At 40.5% G+C, this 17,254-nt stretch overlaps 2 protein-coding genes across 2 annotated transcripts; one reads left to right on the top strand and one right to left on the bottom strand.

Annotated features, from left to right (window-relative positions):
* The first annotated feature begins 9,434 nt into the window (after window positions 1-9,434).
* LOC129813076 (NF-kappa-B inhibitor alpha-like) lies at window positions 9,435-12,447 on the top strand. The gene is made up of 6 exons (XM_055865234.1): window positions 9,435-9,767; window positions 10,566-10,671; window positions 10,825-11,038; window positions 11,234-11,322; window positions 11,473-11,730; window positions 11,960-12,447. The coding sequence occupies exons 1-6, from the start codon at window positions 9,520-9,522 to the stop codon at window positions 12,002-12,004; spliced, it is 960 nt and encodes a 319-aa protein (XP_055721209.1). The 5' UTR covers window positions 9,435-9,519; the 3' UTR covers window positions 12,005-12,447.
* A 2,261-nt stretch (window positions 12,448-14,708) lies between these two features.
* LOC129813077 (proteasome subunit alpha type-6-like) lies at window positions 14,709-17,173 on the bottom strand. The gene is made up of 7 exons (XM_055865235.1): window positions 17,004-17,173; window positions 16,466-16,560; window positions 16,287-16,368; window positions 16,017-16,172; window positions 15,307-15,485; window positions 15,111-15,205; window positions 14,709-14,914 (listed from the first exon to the last, which is right to left on the bottom strand). Exons 1-7 carry the CDS (start codon window positions 17,077-17,079, stop codon window positions 14,857-14,859), a joined length of 741 nt encoding a protein of 246 aa, XP_055721210.1. The 5' UTR covers window positions 17,080-17,173; the 3' UTR covers window positions 14,709-14,856.
* Window positions 17,174-17,254: the final 81 nt, after the last annotated feature.

Below are 17,254 nucleotides of genomic sequence, written 5' to 3' on the forward strand. Positions count from 1 at the left end.
CAATTTGTCAATTTCAAGGTGACGCAACGCCTGGTTATGCTGCGTTTCTGTCTAAATGTATAGTGTCTAAAGCCATGGCATCATAATGATGGTAATAAGAGGTGGATTAATTTGGGTGGGACTGTGTAGTACCTCACTGAAGGCCCAGGCCCCAGGCCCACGGCACGCCACTGTTAGCTCACCACCAAATACAAAAAAGGACAGACATTTTTCACAGCACAGGTAGCATGCACAAAGCCAACCTAACTAACCAAGAACCAACCAAACTAACCAAGAAACAACTTCATCAGATGACAGTCTTATAACATGTTATACAATAAATCTATGTTTTGTTCGAAAAATGTGCATATTTGAGGTATAAATCAGTTTTACATTGCAGCTACCATCACAGCTACCGTCAGAAATAGAACCGAAGCAGCCAGAGTAATTACAGACACCAACGTCAAATACCTAAATACTCATCATAAAACATTTCTGAAAAATCGATGGTGTACAGCAAATGAAAGACAAACATCTTGTGAATCCAGCCAATATTTCCGATTTTTTTTAAGTGTTTTACAGCGAAAACACAATATAGCATTATATTAGCTTACTACAATAGCCTACCACACTACCGCATTCATTCATCAAGGCACGTTAGCGATAGCAATAGGCACGTTAGCGATAGGGAATAAACCAGCAAAAGATATTAATTTTCACTAACCTTCATAAACCTTCATCAGATGACAGTCCTATAACATCAGGTTATACATACACTTATGTTTTGTTCGAAAATGTGCATATTTAGAGCTGAAATCAGTGGTTATACATTGTGCTAACGTAGCATCTTTTTCCCAGAATGTGTGGATATTTTTATGACACCAACTATTCTGACCAAATAACTATTCATAAACGTTACTAGAAAATACATGTTGTATAGGAAATGATAGATACACTAGTTCTTAATGCAATCGCCGTGTAAAATAACTTCATTACGACATCCAGCTTAGGTATAGCGAGAGCGTACCCAAAATCTGGGCGCAAACGACTAGTACAACATGTTCGACAGATATATGAAATAGCATCATAAAATGGGTCCTACTTTTGATGATCTTTCATCAGAATGTTGTACAAGGGGTCCTTTGTCGGGAACAATCGTTGTTTGGATTTAGAATGTCCTCTTCTCCAGTCAATTAGCACGGAAAGCTAGCAAAGTGGCGCTTAGCTCTCCTTCCTGAACAAAGGCACACAACGCAACACGCCTAACGTCCCGAATAAATTTCAATAACCTAATAAAACTATATTGAAAAAACATACTTTACGATGATATTGTCACATGTATCAAATAAAATCAAAGCCGGAGATATTAGTCGTCCATAACGACAGCTTATCAGAAGGCAAATCCAGGTCCCTTCACGCGCTCTCCAGAAAACAGGAAACTGGTGACACGTCATGCCGAGAACTATTATTCGACCCCAGATCAAGTTACACACTCCATTTCTTCTCTCACTGCCTGTCGACATCTAGTGGAAGACGTATGAAGTGCATGTATTCTAATAAATATCAAGGACATTAATAGGCAGGCCCTAGAACAGTGCATCGATTTTAGATTTTACACTTACTGTCAGGAAGTTTGCTGCAAAAGTTCTGTTTTACTCACAGATATAATTCAAACGGTTTTAGAAACTAGAGAGTGTTTTCTATCCAATAGTAATAATAATATGCATATTGTACGAGCAAGAATTGAGTACGAGGCCGTTTAAATTGGGCACGATTTTCCCCCAAAGTGAAAACAGCGCCCTCTGTCCTCAACAGGTTTTAAAGGTCTCCAAAGCACACACATCCCTTTGTCGCTTGTCTTTTCAGTTTGCTGCAGCTAGTGACTGGAACGAGCTGCAACAAACAATCTAACTGGACAGTTTTATCTCAATCTCTTAATTCAAAGACTCAGCCATGGATACTCTTACTGACAGGTGTGGCTGCTTTGGGTGATGTATTGTTGTCTCTACCTTCTTGCCCTTTCTGCTGTTGTCTGTGCCCAATAATGTTTGTACCATGTGTTGTGCTGCTACCATGTTGTGTTGCTAACATGTTGTTGTCATGTTGTGTTGTCACCATGCTGTGTTGTCATGTGTTGCTGCCTTGCTATGTTGTTGTTTTAGGTCTCTATGTAGTGTTGTGTTGTCTCTCTTGTCGTTGTAAATAAGAATTTGTTCTTAACTGAATAGCTTAGTTAAATAAAGGTTAAATAAAAATAAAATGTAAGGGATTAAGGGGATTGGATGCATGTTTTAAATAAATGCCCCACAAGAGAGTGGAGCTGAATGGAGAGCGAGAAGTTCTCCGCTGAGTTTATAAAACTGTAAAAATAGTGTTTTATGTATAATATTTTCAACAAAATTAGAATGCTTTTACACCCGTCCCTATTGCAGAATGCAGCCTTCTGACACAGCATGTACTAATGCCAACTTTTATCCACATCTGCATTAGTCTCCTCGTTTGGTGATTGGCATTTAGGCTGTGACAACGAAAATGCATCAGACAGACCTACAATATGTTTTAGCAGGGAAGTTTGGTTAGGTAACCTTATTGTAATTATGAAAATAATTTTGTCAAACAGATTGTGAACCCAAAATTGTAATTTATATTCTAGAGAGGGGACAATAAAAATACAAATAATTTGGTTGGAGTGTAGGGGCAGATTTATGTAATCTTGTCTAGGAGATGTTATTATCTATTTACTTAGTTTGATCAGTGGAACAATTATCATTCTTAACAATGGGCTAAAATATAGCCTAATTACTGTGCTTGTCAGCAAGGACACTACTGTTATTCCCCAAACTTATTTTATTATTCCACTTCTTCCCAATTTTGCCATTGTAATCACATATTTTAAATCTCATATGCCTACTTGTGTCTTTGATAATGAATTATGTGAGGCAATGTATTTGTGCAGCCATTCATGGACAGTTTTTAATAAGTTATACAAATAAGCACAGGATATTAAATGCTCCAGGAATCAAATATCATTTTTGCCATTTTAGTATTGTGCACATACTAGGCAGCTCAAAAACGTGTCATATGTCTATGTAGAGTATGGTGATGACAAGGATCTTCAACTAGTAGGCTTAAACCACCTGAATATTGATATTCATTAGATTTTTCTTGAAGTTTGGTAATTTTGAGAAATTAATGGTTATAACAAGAACATTTTCAAACACCCATCACTTGGGAAACATAGATCAGGAGTGGCCAACCCTCCTGGAGAGCAAGCAGAAGTTTCTTCCAGCCTCATTTTAAAGAGATAGTTCACCCAAATGACAAAATACGAAATGTTTGTGTCCTTACCTTGAAAGCAGTCTATGGACAAGGAGACCTCAATCTATGATTTGGTTACCCTCTGCCATTAACCATTAATATTTCCTGTGCAGAGCCTTAGTGTAGTGGTAACAGTCTGCCGGCACGTGGCATACAACTTTCTACCTGACAACAGGGATCAATCCCTGCTTCCAACCTTCGCACTCTTTCTGGTATTTGCCTGTCTTCCGATCTCATTTCATTACTGTCAGAATAAACTGTCAAACCACCAAAAAATATGCACAAAAAAATATTATTATACTTTAAATTTCATCCCCCAAATATCGCAAAGTAACAAAGTCGTCCAATTTTGAGTGTTCATTTAATGTTCAAAGCATACTGAATACACCTGACCTGTGTTTTTATTAAAACATTTAAATCCACTCTGGTCATAGGCCTAATGTCAAAATGCCTAGAATTGCAGGAAATGAGCTTTGAAACAGTAGGCTACAATTTTCCCTGTCTCGGGGTTGTACTGGGGGGGAATGAAATTCTCATAGAAAATCTCTCCCCAAGCTTTCTTCAAAAGTTGGTAGCCCTGTTCTTATGTTATTGAGCTTGAACTGATATTTTGCTGTTGTGTAGATAGTGATATCTTCTCATCCCAAGACATGAAATGCATCCAAATCAGGCATTTTCAGTCTGCCTTTAAATAAGAAAATAAAGATTCCCTTATATTCCCCTACATGTCTGAGTAGGGCTAATGGTATGAAAATGTTTGGTCACAGTATTAACATGCCACAGCATATCATCAGAGAACAAAGATTGTGTTCTTTTCAGCTAGCCTATATGCTAATACTTTGTGGCTTATTTCCATGCATTTACTATAATTCACTTCTCTTTTTGACCTGCACTGTTAGGGGAATTTTACTGTACCCTGCAATTAAATCTGCAACCTTGTGCATGTGACTAATAAACGCCATAATATACAGTGGGGGAAAAAAGTATTTAGTCAGCCACCAATTGTGCAAGTTCTCCCACTTAAAAAGATGAGAGGCCTGTAATTTTCATCATAGGTACACTTCAACTATGACAGACAAAATGAGAAAAAAAATCCAGAAAATCACATTGTAGGATTTTTAATTAATTTATTTGCAAATTATGGTGGAAAATAAGTATTTGGTCAATAACAAAAGTTTATCTCAATACTTTGTTATATACCCTTTGTTGGCAATAACAGAGGTCAAACGTTTTCTGTAAGTCTTCACAAGGTTTTCACACACTGTTGCTGGTATTTTGGCCCATTCCTCCATGCAGATCTCCTCTAGAGCAGTGATGTTTTGGGGCTGTTGCTGGGCAACACGGACTTTCAACTCCCTCCAAAGATTTTCTATGGGGTTGAGATCTGGAGACTGGCTAGGCCACTCCAGAACCTTGAAATGCTTCTTACAAAGCCACTCCTTCGTTGCCCGGGCGGTGTGTTTGGGATCATTGTCATGCTGAATGACCCAGCCACGTTTCATCTTCAATGCCCTTGCTGATGGAAGTAGGTTTTCACTCAAAATCTCATGATACATGGCCCCATTCATTCTGTCCTTTACACGGATCAGTCGTCCTGGTCCCTTTGCAGAAAAACCCCCCAAAGCATGCTTGTGCTTCACAGTAGGTATGGTGTTCTTTGGATGCAACTCAGCATTCTTTGTCCTCCAAACACGACGAGTTGAGTTTTTACCAAAAAGTAATATTTTGGTTTCATCTGACCATATGACATTCTCCCAATCTTCTTCTGGATCATCCAAATGCTCTCTAGCAAACTTCAGACGGGCCTGGACATGTACTGGCTTAAGCAGGGGGACACATCTAGCACTGCAGGATTTGAGTCCCTGGCGGTGTAGTGTGTTACTGATGGTAGGCTTTGTTACTTTGGTCCCAGCTCTCTGCAGGTCATTCACTAGGTCCCCCCGTGTGGTTCTGGGTGAGATCTTGCGTGGAGCCCCAGATCGAGGGAGATTATCAGTGGTCTTGTATGTCTTCCATTTCCTAATAATTGCTCCCACAGTTGATTTCTTCAAACCAAGCTGCTTACCTATTGCAGATTCAGTCTTCCCAGCCTGGTGCAGGTCTACAATTTTGTTTCTGGTGTCCTTTGACAGCTCTTTGGTCTTGGCCATAGTGGAGTTTGGAGTGTGACTGTTTGAGGTTGTGGACAGGTGTCTTTTATACTGATAACAAGTTCAAACAGGTGCCATTAATACAGGTAACGAGTGGAGGACAGAGGAGCCTCTTAAAGAAGAAGTTACAGGTCTGTGAGAGCCAGAAATCTTGCTTGTTTGTAGGTGACCAAATACTTATTTTCCACCATAATTTGCAAATAAATTCATTAAAAATCCTACAATGTGATTTTCTGGAAAAAAAAAGTATATTTTTGTCTGTCATAGTTGAAGTGTACCTATGATGAAAATTACAGGCCTCTCATCTTTTTAAGTGGGAGAACTTGCACAATTGGTGGTTGACTAAATATTTTTTTGCCCCACTGTAACAAGGACAATGTTGAGGAAGTTTAAACAGGATACTGTAAATGATTCTAGTAAATTATTAACTTTTTAGATAAATGAGTCATTTTAGCTGAAGGATCTATAAATATGCCTGTTATCCTATCCGCCAACCATTTATCTTCTCTGGACAAGAAACTGAAAGGAAACTGCATTCCCCACATTGTTCAAATGTTCGCTAAACCATGGGGAAGGAGCATGATCTTTCTAATTTCCCTCTCTCTCACGCATGCACGCACGCACACACACACACACACACACACACACACACACCTGACTCACCTCACCTGGTATGCTTTACTCATTAACTCACTGGGAAGTCCGGAGGAATCCAAAGAAAGAAGTCATGATTCATACAGTCACCTTGCCTGGATAAGATGTCACAACAAAATGCCAACTGTAAAGACAAAGTTGCACACAAAATACACAATGTCATCAATTCGATTAACACACACTACTGTTTTCCATTGGGTTGGACTGGTTGTTTGACAAGGCAGAATACTCATCACTTACATTTACTTACATTTACATTTTGATTCAGTGATTCACTAGTATTAATTATGATGTCAGAATAAGGCTGTAACGTAGACATGTCCATTCTTGTCTGCTCATGCCCATTGCTCCGTGTTTGTGTTTCCAAAACTCCTGCCCTGTGGAGTTTTAGGGATTCCCATACATGCCCTCCCTCCACCCTGTCCTCCTCCCTTCCCCAAGTAAGATGCAGATTATGGGCTTTAAAGTTGAGTTTTCCCTGAAACTCCCATTCATCCAACAGGCATAATCTAACTGCAGCACTAGTGTTGTGAAAAAGTTTATATTCCAATGTTATGAGACATTTTTTGCAGAAGATAGTTAATGGAGATTTGCTGTTCTCTTTGTTGTGAAATGAAAATATTCTCAGGCTGAAACCTGTATGTGTGTGTCTTTTCTGCACGCACACTCAATATTACTATTTAAGTGCAGATAACCCAGGGTTGTGTAATAACACGGTCTCCCATCTTTCCATGCACAGACGTTGTTGTTCCTCAAAATGTACTTCATGTGCCAGGAGTTTCCTACCACGTCCGGTCCACTCAGTCATGTGACTCCATAGAACATCTAAAGAGGACATGTCAAAAAAGGACTATCATAACATAAGATACAAGAAAGTAATGACCTTACATACCTAGACTTGAATTAAAGTCAGATTAATCATACTGTCTTGTGCCACAGTGGAATAAACATTTATTTTATTGCACTTCAGGTAATACTTGCCACTGGCCTCGTCAAAGGATTAATTGTCTTGCTATACAGGTTATTGATCGGATCATGGTTCACCCATACAGACAGACTCAAAATGGCAACAAACTGGTCTTCTTTTCAAGTTCAGCTGGGTAATTTCAGACGTGTCAGTCATTAGTCATGTTCTGTCAGTAAGGTCAGATAAACGGTGGTTACCACCACTAGTGTGTATGTTCCTGTCCGTGTGGTCTGGTAACACATGGAGATAGTTGCTATGTTTCTTTTGCTTTCATTTGAGGAGAAATGTACCTTGATGTGTATGATTGTGTTTCTTCCCGTGTTGTGCAAATAGAAAGACCGCTGGATTTCACTGTGTTGTTCACACCACACACATTAAACAATAGTCGATTGGCATCAAGGAAAAATACAGTGTATTCGGAAACTATTCAGACCCCTTCCCTTCTTCCACATTTTGTTACGTTACAACTTTATTCTGAAATGGAAGAAAATATATTTTTTCCCTCATCAATCTTCACACAATACCCCATAATGACAAAGCGAAAACAGGTTTTTATTTGCAAATGTATTAAAAATAAAATATTTATTTACATAAGTATTCAGACCCTTTGCTATGAGACTGAAAATTGAACTCAGGTACATCCTGTTTCCATTGATCACCCTTGATGTTTCTACAACTTGATTGGAGTCCACATCTGTGGTAAATTCAATTGATTGGACATGATTTGGAAAGGCACACACCTGTCTATTTAAGGTCCCATAGTTGACAGTGCATGTCAGAGTAAAGACGAAGCCATGAGGTCGAAGGAATTGTCCGTAGAGCGCCGAGACAGGATTGTGTCGAGGGACAGATCTGGGAAGGGTACCAAAAAATGTCTGTAGCAGTGAAGGTCCCCAAGAGCACAGTGGCCTCCATCATTCTTAAATGGAAGCATTTTGGACTCACCAAGTGTCATGTCTGGGGGAAACCTGGCACCATCCCTACGGTGAAGCATGGTGGTGGCAGCATCATGCTGTGGGGATGTTTTTCAGCCTCAGGGACTGGGAGACTAGTCAGGATCGAGGTAAAGATGAACAGAGCAAAGTACAGAGAGATCCTTAGAGAGAACCTGCACCAGATCACTCAGTACCTCAGACTGGGGGTGAAGGTTCACCTTCCAACAGGACAACGACCCTAAGCACACAGCCAAGACAAAGCAGGAGTGGCTTCGGGACAAGTCTCTGGATGTCCTTGAGTGGCCCAGCCAGTGCCTGTACTGGAACCCAATCGAACATCTCTGGGGAGACCTGAAAATAGCTGTGCAGCGACGCTACCCATCCAACCTGACAGAGCTTGAGAAGAGGTGCTTCAACAAAGTACTGAGTAAAGGGTCTGAATACTTATGTGAATGGTATTTCAGTTTTGTTTTTAATACATGCAAACATTTCTAAAAACCTGTTTTTGCTTTGTCATAATGGGGTATTGTGTAGATTGATGAGGAGACAAAAAAACAACAATCAATTTTAGAATAAGGCTGTAACGTAATAAAATGTGGAAAAAGTAAAGTGGTCTGAATACTTTCTGGATGCACTGTAAGCAGACAGGAGTTTCCTAATTGTAATGCAGTTCTGTCTCATTAGGCCTATCATTGTACAGAGGGATGAAATATTTGACAAAATAAAATGTATTGACAGGCCTACTCAGCCAATATAATATATTGTCACGCCCTGACCATAGAGAGACATTGTTTCTCTATGGTGAAGTGGGTCAGGGCGTGACTGGGGGTGATCTAGTTTATTTATTTCTTTGTGGTGTTCTAGTTTATTTTCTATGTTTTTTTTTTGTATGATTCCCAATTAGAGGCAGCTGGTAATCGTTGTCTCTAATTGGGGATCATATTTAAGTAGCTGTTTTCCCCACCTGTGTTTATGGGATATTGTTTTGAGTTAGTGCACGTAGCAACTCTGTAGTCACGGTTCGTTGTTAGTTTATTTTTTATTTGTTTTTGTCTTTGCTTAGTTTCACTTTCTAATAAATAATGTGGAACTCAACATCCGCTGCGCCTTGGTCCGACATTTATTTCAGCGAACGTGACATCTATTCTGCAAGTAGCCAACTATATGCACTATAATCAGGCAGAATTATATTTTGCTTACTTTTAATCAACTGAGTGAATTGTCTTGATTTTATTTCGGCTATTATTTGCATTTATGTAGGATTATGCACATTTCTCAAAACTTCAAATGCCATCTGCAATGTTCTAACATAAACCTAATCTGTTTTTTTTAAGGGGGTTCGTTTCATGTTGGATAAACGGCCACAATAATGAAAATGCAGAATTTAAATATGTGACAGTGCAATCCGCCTGGAAATCCCCCACCCTGTATTGACTCCTCCCCCTCGGGCACTACTAGAATTGAATGCTGGTGTATGTAAAGGTCTGAATTACAACCAACACAGAAGCCAGTGTCAATGGACCTTCATCGAGCGAGAATCCTCAACCACATGGATTGTAACACTGATGGTCGACATTCTAAGGATGGGAAAGTTAAATCTTTCAATGAAGAGCGGCTGGACAGTGGCCTCGACTCTCTCAAAGATGAGGAATATAAAGTTGTCGCCTGTGAGCTCGAGCGTCTTCGTGTGGATTGTCACACACCGCAGAGAGACGAATGCGGCAATGAACTGTGGAAGGAACAAGTTTCAGATGATGGAGACACGTACGTTGAGAAACTATAATACCATCTGTGGACATTCAAGTTTTTTTCCATGTCAGAAGATAGTTACACCAAGTCTACTATAAATAATGCATTATTATTGTTATTTTTAGGCTATATAGGTAACCTAACGGATAGCGCGTTGGGCAATTCACCTAAGGGTCCTGGTTCGAATACCCGAGCCGACAAGGTGTAAATCAATCGATGTGCCCTTGAGCAAGGCACTTAACTCTAATTTCCTTCAGGGGCTCCTTACTACTCTGGCATACCCTGTAAAACAATACATTTCACTGCACCTATCCAGTGAATGTGACAATATAAAAACAAATGTAAGCTTATTTTTGTAGTTGAGTAATTTTTCGCAATTGTGGGTGTCTTCCAGTGTGCAACAGTTATTGTTAGCATTTGCATGCAAAGCAGCCTCTAAACAATGCACAAGGAAGGTATTGGGGGGAGTTAGTCAGAGTGATTATTATGGTCATTGTGGACTGTACGTAAACAAAAGGCTATCAGAACGGAATGTACTATGGCCGGGGGTCAAATGGGCGGCGCTCACACTCTGCCCCAGCCGGGAAAGTCCCAGGCCTCGTGCCAGAAACCACGCGCTGCAACGTACGCCAGTGCGTCAAGCCACCACTAGTAGAAATAGCTTGAGGGGGAAAAAGTGTGAAGTCTATGAAGTGCTGCCGTTTTCTCATTCTACATTTTAAACCCCTACATGTCATATTCGTGTTCTTTTCTTTTGTTGAGTAATCTGAGCAGTTAAATAATACATTCTTATTTCTTTTTAAATCTATGCAGGCTTCTCCACCTTGCCATTATCCATGAAGCCAAGGACTGTGCAAGGAAGATGATAGCGCTGTCATGCAATGAGCCTTTCCTCAATCAACATAACTACCAGAGACAGGTAAATACAGCTAAAACCTGCACAAATAGATGCATAGGTAGAATACAAGGTGTATGTGTATGTATGAGAGAGAAGTATATGCACACTTACAATAAAGTTTTTTGTGTGAGACCCATACTTCCAGTTCCTAACCAAATCCCTCCTCCCCTATAGACTCCTCTCCACCTGGCTGTGATCACAGAGCAGGCTGAGATAGTGGAGTGTCTCCTGAAGGCTGGCTGTGACCCCACGCTAGTGGACGAGAGTGGCAACACAGCCCTTCACATCGCCTGCAGGAAGGGCTCTCTCACCTGCTTCAGTGTCCTCACCCAGACCCAGGGCTGCTCTACCCAGCTCCCAGCCATCATGGCCACGCCAAACTACAGTGGTAAGAAGGGTCTAGTCTATTTTCTGTTACTTGTTTCAGCTGGTAGGGAACCTGTGGCCATACTGAAACTAAGCAACTACTAAATAATGTTTAACAACTGCAGTAATTACGGTTACTACACAGTTATAAGGGCAGCTTAATGTAAAGTGTTATCCTTTTCTCTGACCATTGGTCTTCCTCTGCTCTCTGTTTCAGGTCAGAACTGTTTGCATCTGGTCTCTATCCATGGCTTCCTCTCGCTAGTGGAGAGCCTTGTTGATCTCGGAGCTGACATCGATGCACAGGTATGCATGCAACAACTTAGTCTTTCTTCAACCCTACCCTCACAATAGTCCACTCATTTGACTATGTCATGCACATTTAATAAAAAACATCCAAATGCTGTGTATTTTCCGTTAACTTATTTGGTACTTGTTTGTCCCTTGGTGTTCCAGGAGCAGTGCAATGGCCGCAGCCCTCTCCACCTGGCTGTTGACCTACAGAACCTGGACTTGGTGCTGCTCCTGGTCAGTAAAGGGGCGAATGTCAACAGCCTGACCTATGGCGGTCACACGCCGTACCACTTGACCTACGGACGCCAGAACGCCTCCATCGAAAGGGAACTGTATGAGCTGACGGCTCAGGAGCTGAGAGAACTGCCAGACAGTGAGTCTGAGGACAGTGAGGAAGAGGAGGGACCGGCTGATGAAGTGGTGAGTGTGACTTAACTCTGATGTGAGTTTATTTGGACTGTGAGTGTGTGACACATCGCTACTGTGTGTGATTGCTTGTATAGGGTTTTGCCATATAGTTCTGTAGTGATACTAAACTGTGAAAACGGTTCAGCATATCTAGCTGTATGTCATGAGTGAACCCAGCAGATTAGACATTTTAGATAGTCATGAGTGAACTTTGGCTCTAATCCACCTTCTCCTTTAACAGGTGACATGTTGGTATGATGACGTTCAATGGAATGGGTGCCATTAGAAAATAGACCACAGAACCTCCAAAGAACAGTAGTACAGGCAGAGACAGAAGCTCATCTGTGCACAGGCTTTAGCTTTGGTACAGTCGCATGCCGAAGTGGTGCCAACCTCAGAGGTAGAGGATGGCAGAAGACTGGTACAGCAGGGGTACAACAGACTGACAAAGTGATGATGGACAATGTGAACCACTGAGAAGATGCCAAATAAACAAAATGGATGCCAATAAATAAGTCTTTATGGCTCTGAAAGACTCATTATCACAGCATACATCCAACCAACGATGTAATAACACCTACATGTATTATATTGTAAATGGATGTGAATACAAAGATTTATATTTTTAAATGTATAAAGTTTGACTATTGTAAATGCTTTCCATTGTTTGTGGAAAGGTAAAGCAAGCCACACACTCCAGTAAATTAAAATAGTCCATATTTAACATTGCCTTGATTTCTGGTGTTTTTCCATCTGTTGGAGATTGATGAAAAAATATGGTGATTTTTCAGAACTTCAGTCATCTCTTTACGAGACTGAATCATGCAATTATGTTAAATAAATTACACAGATGCCGAAAGGTCAGTGTTCAAGACTAACACACTATTATGCAGATAAAATGGCACATCACAAATGCCCGAACAGAATAAGGGACTTAAGTTCCAAGTTGCTGGTCTATCAGGCTTCTGAATGAGTTATAGCCAAATGATGAGCTGTACCATCTATCCATAGACTTGTATATGTAATTAGTATTGTTATTATAGCTGAGTACACTTGCATTTCCTGTAAGGGTGGGGCCAAGACTGGCAGCAGTGAACAATTTCCCTGGGGAGTCAGAGCTTCACAGACATGAGGATCTCTCAGATGTTAAATGTGATTAAGGTCATGTGATGAGGGATATACAGTAACTTTGATTACCTGTGTGTGTGCGTGTACAAACAGTCTGGTAGAACTTCGAGACTTTTGTCAGTGTGGTTATTGTCATGCATATAAGTACAAGCTTAACAGCTCATGAGAATCTACTACTGAGCTACTGATTTTCATACTACAAAGATGAGTCATTTTACCTTGTCGGTCTACTTTTCAGTGGTGCATTCTCAGAGAAACCTCTGCAGGTGAAGGCAAATTATTTAGTCATAGCATGCTCCCTCAAAGCCCGAAGTGATCAGGAAACACAAGAGGGACAGCCAGGCCATTCAGAAAAGAGTCCCGAGGGGGAATAAGAGAAGCTCATATGACTCGGCATGACAAGGAGAAATGACAAAGCCTTCGGATGGAAAATCCAGACCGTCTTCATGAAGGGGAATATACAGTGCATTTGGAAATTATTCAGACCCCTTGACTTTTTCCACATTACATTACTTATTCTAAAATTGATTAAATAACATTTTTCATCATCAACCTACACATAATACCCCATGACAAAGCAAAAACAGGTTTTTAGAACTTTCTCAAATATAAAAACCCCCTGAAATATCTAATTTACTTCAGTACTCAGACCCTTTACCCAGTACTTTGCTAAAGCACTTTTGGCAGCAATTACAGCCTTGAGTCTCCTTGGGTATGACGCTACAAGCTTGGCACACCTGTATTTGGGGAGTTTCTCCCATTCTTCTCTGCAGATCTTCAGGCTTTGTCAGAGGAGTGTCGCTGCACAGCTATTTTCAGGTCTCTCCAGAGATGTTCGATCGGGTTCAAGGCTGGGCCACTCAAGGACATTCAGAGACTTGTCCCGAACTCACTTCTGCATTGTCTTGGATGTGTGCTTAAGGTCATTGTCCAGTTGGAAGGTGAACCTTTGCCCCAGTCCGAGGTACTGAACGCTCTGGAGCAGGTTTTCATCGAGGATCTCTCTGTACTTTGTGCCTCGTTCATCTTTCCCTCGAACCTGACTAGTCTCCCAGTCCCTGAAAAACATCCCCACAGCATGATTCTGCCACCACCATGCTTCACCGTAGGGATGGTGCCAGGTTTCCTCCAGACATGACACTTGGTATTCAGGTCAATGAGTTCAATCTTGGTTTCATCAGACCAGATAATATTTTTTCTCATGGTCCGAGGGTCATTTAGGTGCCTTTTGGCAAACTCCAAGGAGGTCGTCATGTGCCTTCACGAACAATTTCTTCGACCTCATGTCTTGGTTTTTGCTCTGACATGCACTGTCAACTGTGAGACCTTATATAGACAGGTGTATGCCTTTCCTTATCAATTGAATTGACCACATGTGGACTCCATTCAACTTGTAGAAACATCAAGGACGATGAATGGAAACAGGATGCATACTTATGAAAATGTGAATACTTATGTAAATGTCATCATTGAAGATGAGGTAATTCTATTTTAGGTGATTGCTAAAAATCAGAGTTGTCTTTGATAAGACATTTGTGGATGTGAATATCAAGTTTATAATGCACACATGCTTACAACCACTTCAAGAATGCTGTACATCCAGCAGTCTAGAACAGGGAATAAGGGGATCTTCAATCTCATTGCTCAACTTTCAAATATTATTGTATTGCATCACTAATGTGCTGAGCTGTGTGGACAATTTATTTCAAAAGATCTGAATCCACTTGCCTTTGTTTTTAAGTAAAATAAGACATTCAGGGATTTCTATAGCACACACACAATCATAGTGTCAAATAACAGTCAGCATAAGGCTTTGGATCTATGCACCATATCTGTATGGGGAAAGAAAACCTACCAGGATGTGAGTTTCTCGAAAACATTCTCTTTAATTGAACAGCGTAAATGTACAGCAAAAAAGAAGTCAGCGCTTTTGTTCTGAAGATCAGCGGTAGTGTTCTCTGCCATATTTCTAGGGTAGTCTCCCCTCTAGACTGGAACAGATGGAAACACTCAATCTCGCTCTGACAGGGACACAAGGTGGACATCGATCTCGGTCTCTGTCAGGATCCTGTAAATGGAGAGAGACAAATACTGATTCTGCCTGGTTCTTTGTACATAACCTATCTCTCCAGTGTATACTTGGTGTTTACACAACATACAAAAAAAGATTACATTTCTATTTACACTTATGACTTCCTATGTTCTTTTCTGCACCAAGCTTCGAAAAGTTGCATCACTATTAAACAATTCCCATGGAGACTCACCTGAATTTAGGGTCTTCCGTTGTAATGACACCGATCTCTAGCTCGGAGGGCTTGAAGTCAATGGACAGTACCGTAGACAAACAAGTTATCGCAGTCTGTAAACAAAAGAGGATGAAACTCAAACTATTTCAAAATCGGGACTAGTTTGCTGATTTAGGTTATATTATTCTACACACCAAGGGGTATGGTATTTTACCTCGATTGTTTGCGCAAAGGTCCAGTCCAGTTTCTTCTTGACCTTTTTCTCCAGGAAGGTGGTGGCCTCTGTCTGTTTGACCCCAGCAGCGGTGGCCTTGAAGCCACAGTAGTATCCTGCAGGGTCACACTTATACACTTGGGGACCACACTCCTCGTCCACACCAATCACTATCATGCCTGCAACAATGGATAAAAAAAACAATTAATTAAGTGAGACCAAAGGCCAAAACTAAAAGCATCTTTCTTAGCTAAGAATGCAACTTTCTTACTCTGCATTTCCCCCCAAAAAATACATTTACATTTTTGTCATTTAGCAGATGCTCTTATCCAGAGTGACTTACAGTTAGTGCATTCATCTTAAGATAGCTAGGTGAGAACCACATATCACAGTCATAGTAAGTCAATTTTTCAATTTTTCTTCAATAAAGAAGTTATCAGCAATGTCAGTGCAAGTAGGAAAAGTGCCGGGTTTTTTTTTGGGGGGGGGGGGGGGATAAGAAATATGTCTTATTTAAGATACTCTTTGAAAAGCTAGGGTTTCAGACGTTTTCATAAGATGGGCAGGGACTCTGCTATCCTGATGTTTTTATTAGTGAGGAACAGTCGTACTGTTAATTTTAAACCAGCAGGTTTGGTTCACCTCCAATAATTTGAAACCACTTATAGTCCAAGATTATTATTATTTTTAAACAGAATTGTAACACTTACAGCAACCCAGAGGTCTCATCTCAGCGTTCTGTGTGTACACCTGAGAGATGTCAGCCATCCTCTTACACAGCATGTCCACTGGGATCTCATAGCCGTACTTGTACTTCCAGTTGGCTGCTTCGTAGCGAGCTCTCTGGACTTGAGACTTGCTGTCAGCTGAACACAAAAGAATCAGTTATTATTTGTCATTATTACAGAAATTAATTAATACACTCCATGAAGTTAATCTTCAGTGTGTATTGGATATTTCAACCTTAAAATATTTCCCACCTGTCATTCCGGACATGACACAGCCAATGTTTTCTGTGATTTTGAATAGGTGTGTGACTGTGGAGGCATCAAGAAGCTTGTCCTGTAGGAGATTGAAGAGTACATCTCATTACAGCCTGTAACATCGCATAGGCATATTGATAACAGAGCAATGAATAAGTCATGAAGAATGTTCTTACTGGAACTTTCTTCTGTGTGACGACAACTGCACAGTCTTGTCCTCGGATAGCTAATGAGGTAAGGCCACCTTGATTGATAGCCTTGAATGCATATTCTGGGGAAATAAACACAACAGGAAAACATTATGCATCACTCCAGACTGTTGTTTATGGGAGAGATAACAGATTCAAAGCGGCAACTTCTGTCAAATAACGTTACACGAGTAGTTCTTAGGTTAGCAAATTTCAAGCGCAGCAGGAACTGTTGACAGATTTGAATTTTAACGTTAGCTAGGATAGCTACTTAGCTGGCTAACTAGCTAATTGATTAGCTACTAGTTAGCAAGCATAATCAATTTCTTACGCGTTAGGATCTGACAATGTTAACATACTTTATCCGTTCACTGACAGAATTAAACAGTTAATAATATGATTAACTTAAGTAACATGTCCCTTAACATTACTAGCTAGCTAAGTTACTAGCTTACGTTAGTTTGCTACCGGTGATGACTGCGCAAGTTAGTATTTTTTATTTTCTTCATAACGATCCCATACTAACCGACTTGGTAGAGTCTGCCCTCTGGAGAGAAGATGGTAATATGTCGGTCAAATCCTGCACTCGACCCTCGGGACATTGTGTTGGTAAATATGTATAAAAGTTGAAACTGAAAATAGAACAGCTCAGGGAAAAAACGATGCACGGCAATGACCCCCGGAAGTAGTTCTCGGGAACAGTAGATTCATGTTCGGGTCAAGAGAAGAAGGGGCGTGGTTTACTCACACTGGTTTGATGAATGCTTTTTTTATATA

Source organism: Salvelinus fontinalis, chromosome 16 (genome assembly GCF_029448725.1).
Source record: "Salvelinus fontinalis isolate EN_2023a chromosome 16, ASM2944872v1, whole genome shotgun sequence".
Classification (NCBI taxonomy): domain Eukaryota; kingdom Metazoa; phylum Chordata; class Actinopteri; order Salmoniformes; family Salmonidae; genus Salvelinus; species Salvelinus fontinalis.

Excerpts from the sequence above, each read along its gene's own strand:
- LOC129813076 (XM_055865234.1), top strand. The coding sequence starts at position 9,520 with ATGGACCTTCATCGAGCGAGAATCCTCAACCACATGGATTGTAACACT. Across the intron at positions 9,768-10,565 it reads GTTTCAGATGATGGAGACAC|GCTTCTCCACCTTGCCATTA; the intron begins GTACGTTGAGAA and ends AAATCTATGCAG. Across the intron at positions 10,672-10,824 it reads AACATAACTACCAGAGACAG|ACTCCTCTCCACCTGGCTGT; the intron begins GTAAATACAGCT and ends CCTCCCCTATAG.
- LOC129813077 (XM_055865235.1), bottom strand. The coding sequence starts at position 17,079 with ATGTCCCGAGGGTCGAGTGCAGGATTTGACCGACATATTACCATCTTC. Across the intron at positions 16,369-16,465 it reads TCACACAGAAGAAAGTTCCA|GACAAGCTTCTTGATGCCTC; the intron begins GTAAGAACATTC and ends AATCTCCTACAG. Across the intron at positions 15,486-16,016 it reads GATGAGACCTCTGGGTTGCT|GCATGATAGTGATTGGTGTG; the intron begins GTAAGTGTTACA and ends CCATTGTTGCAG.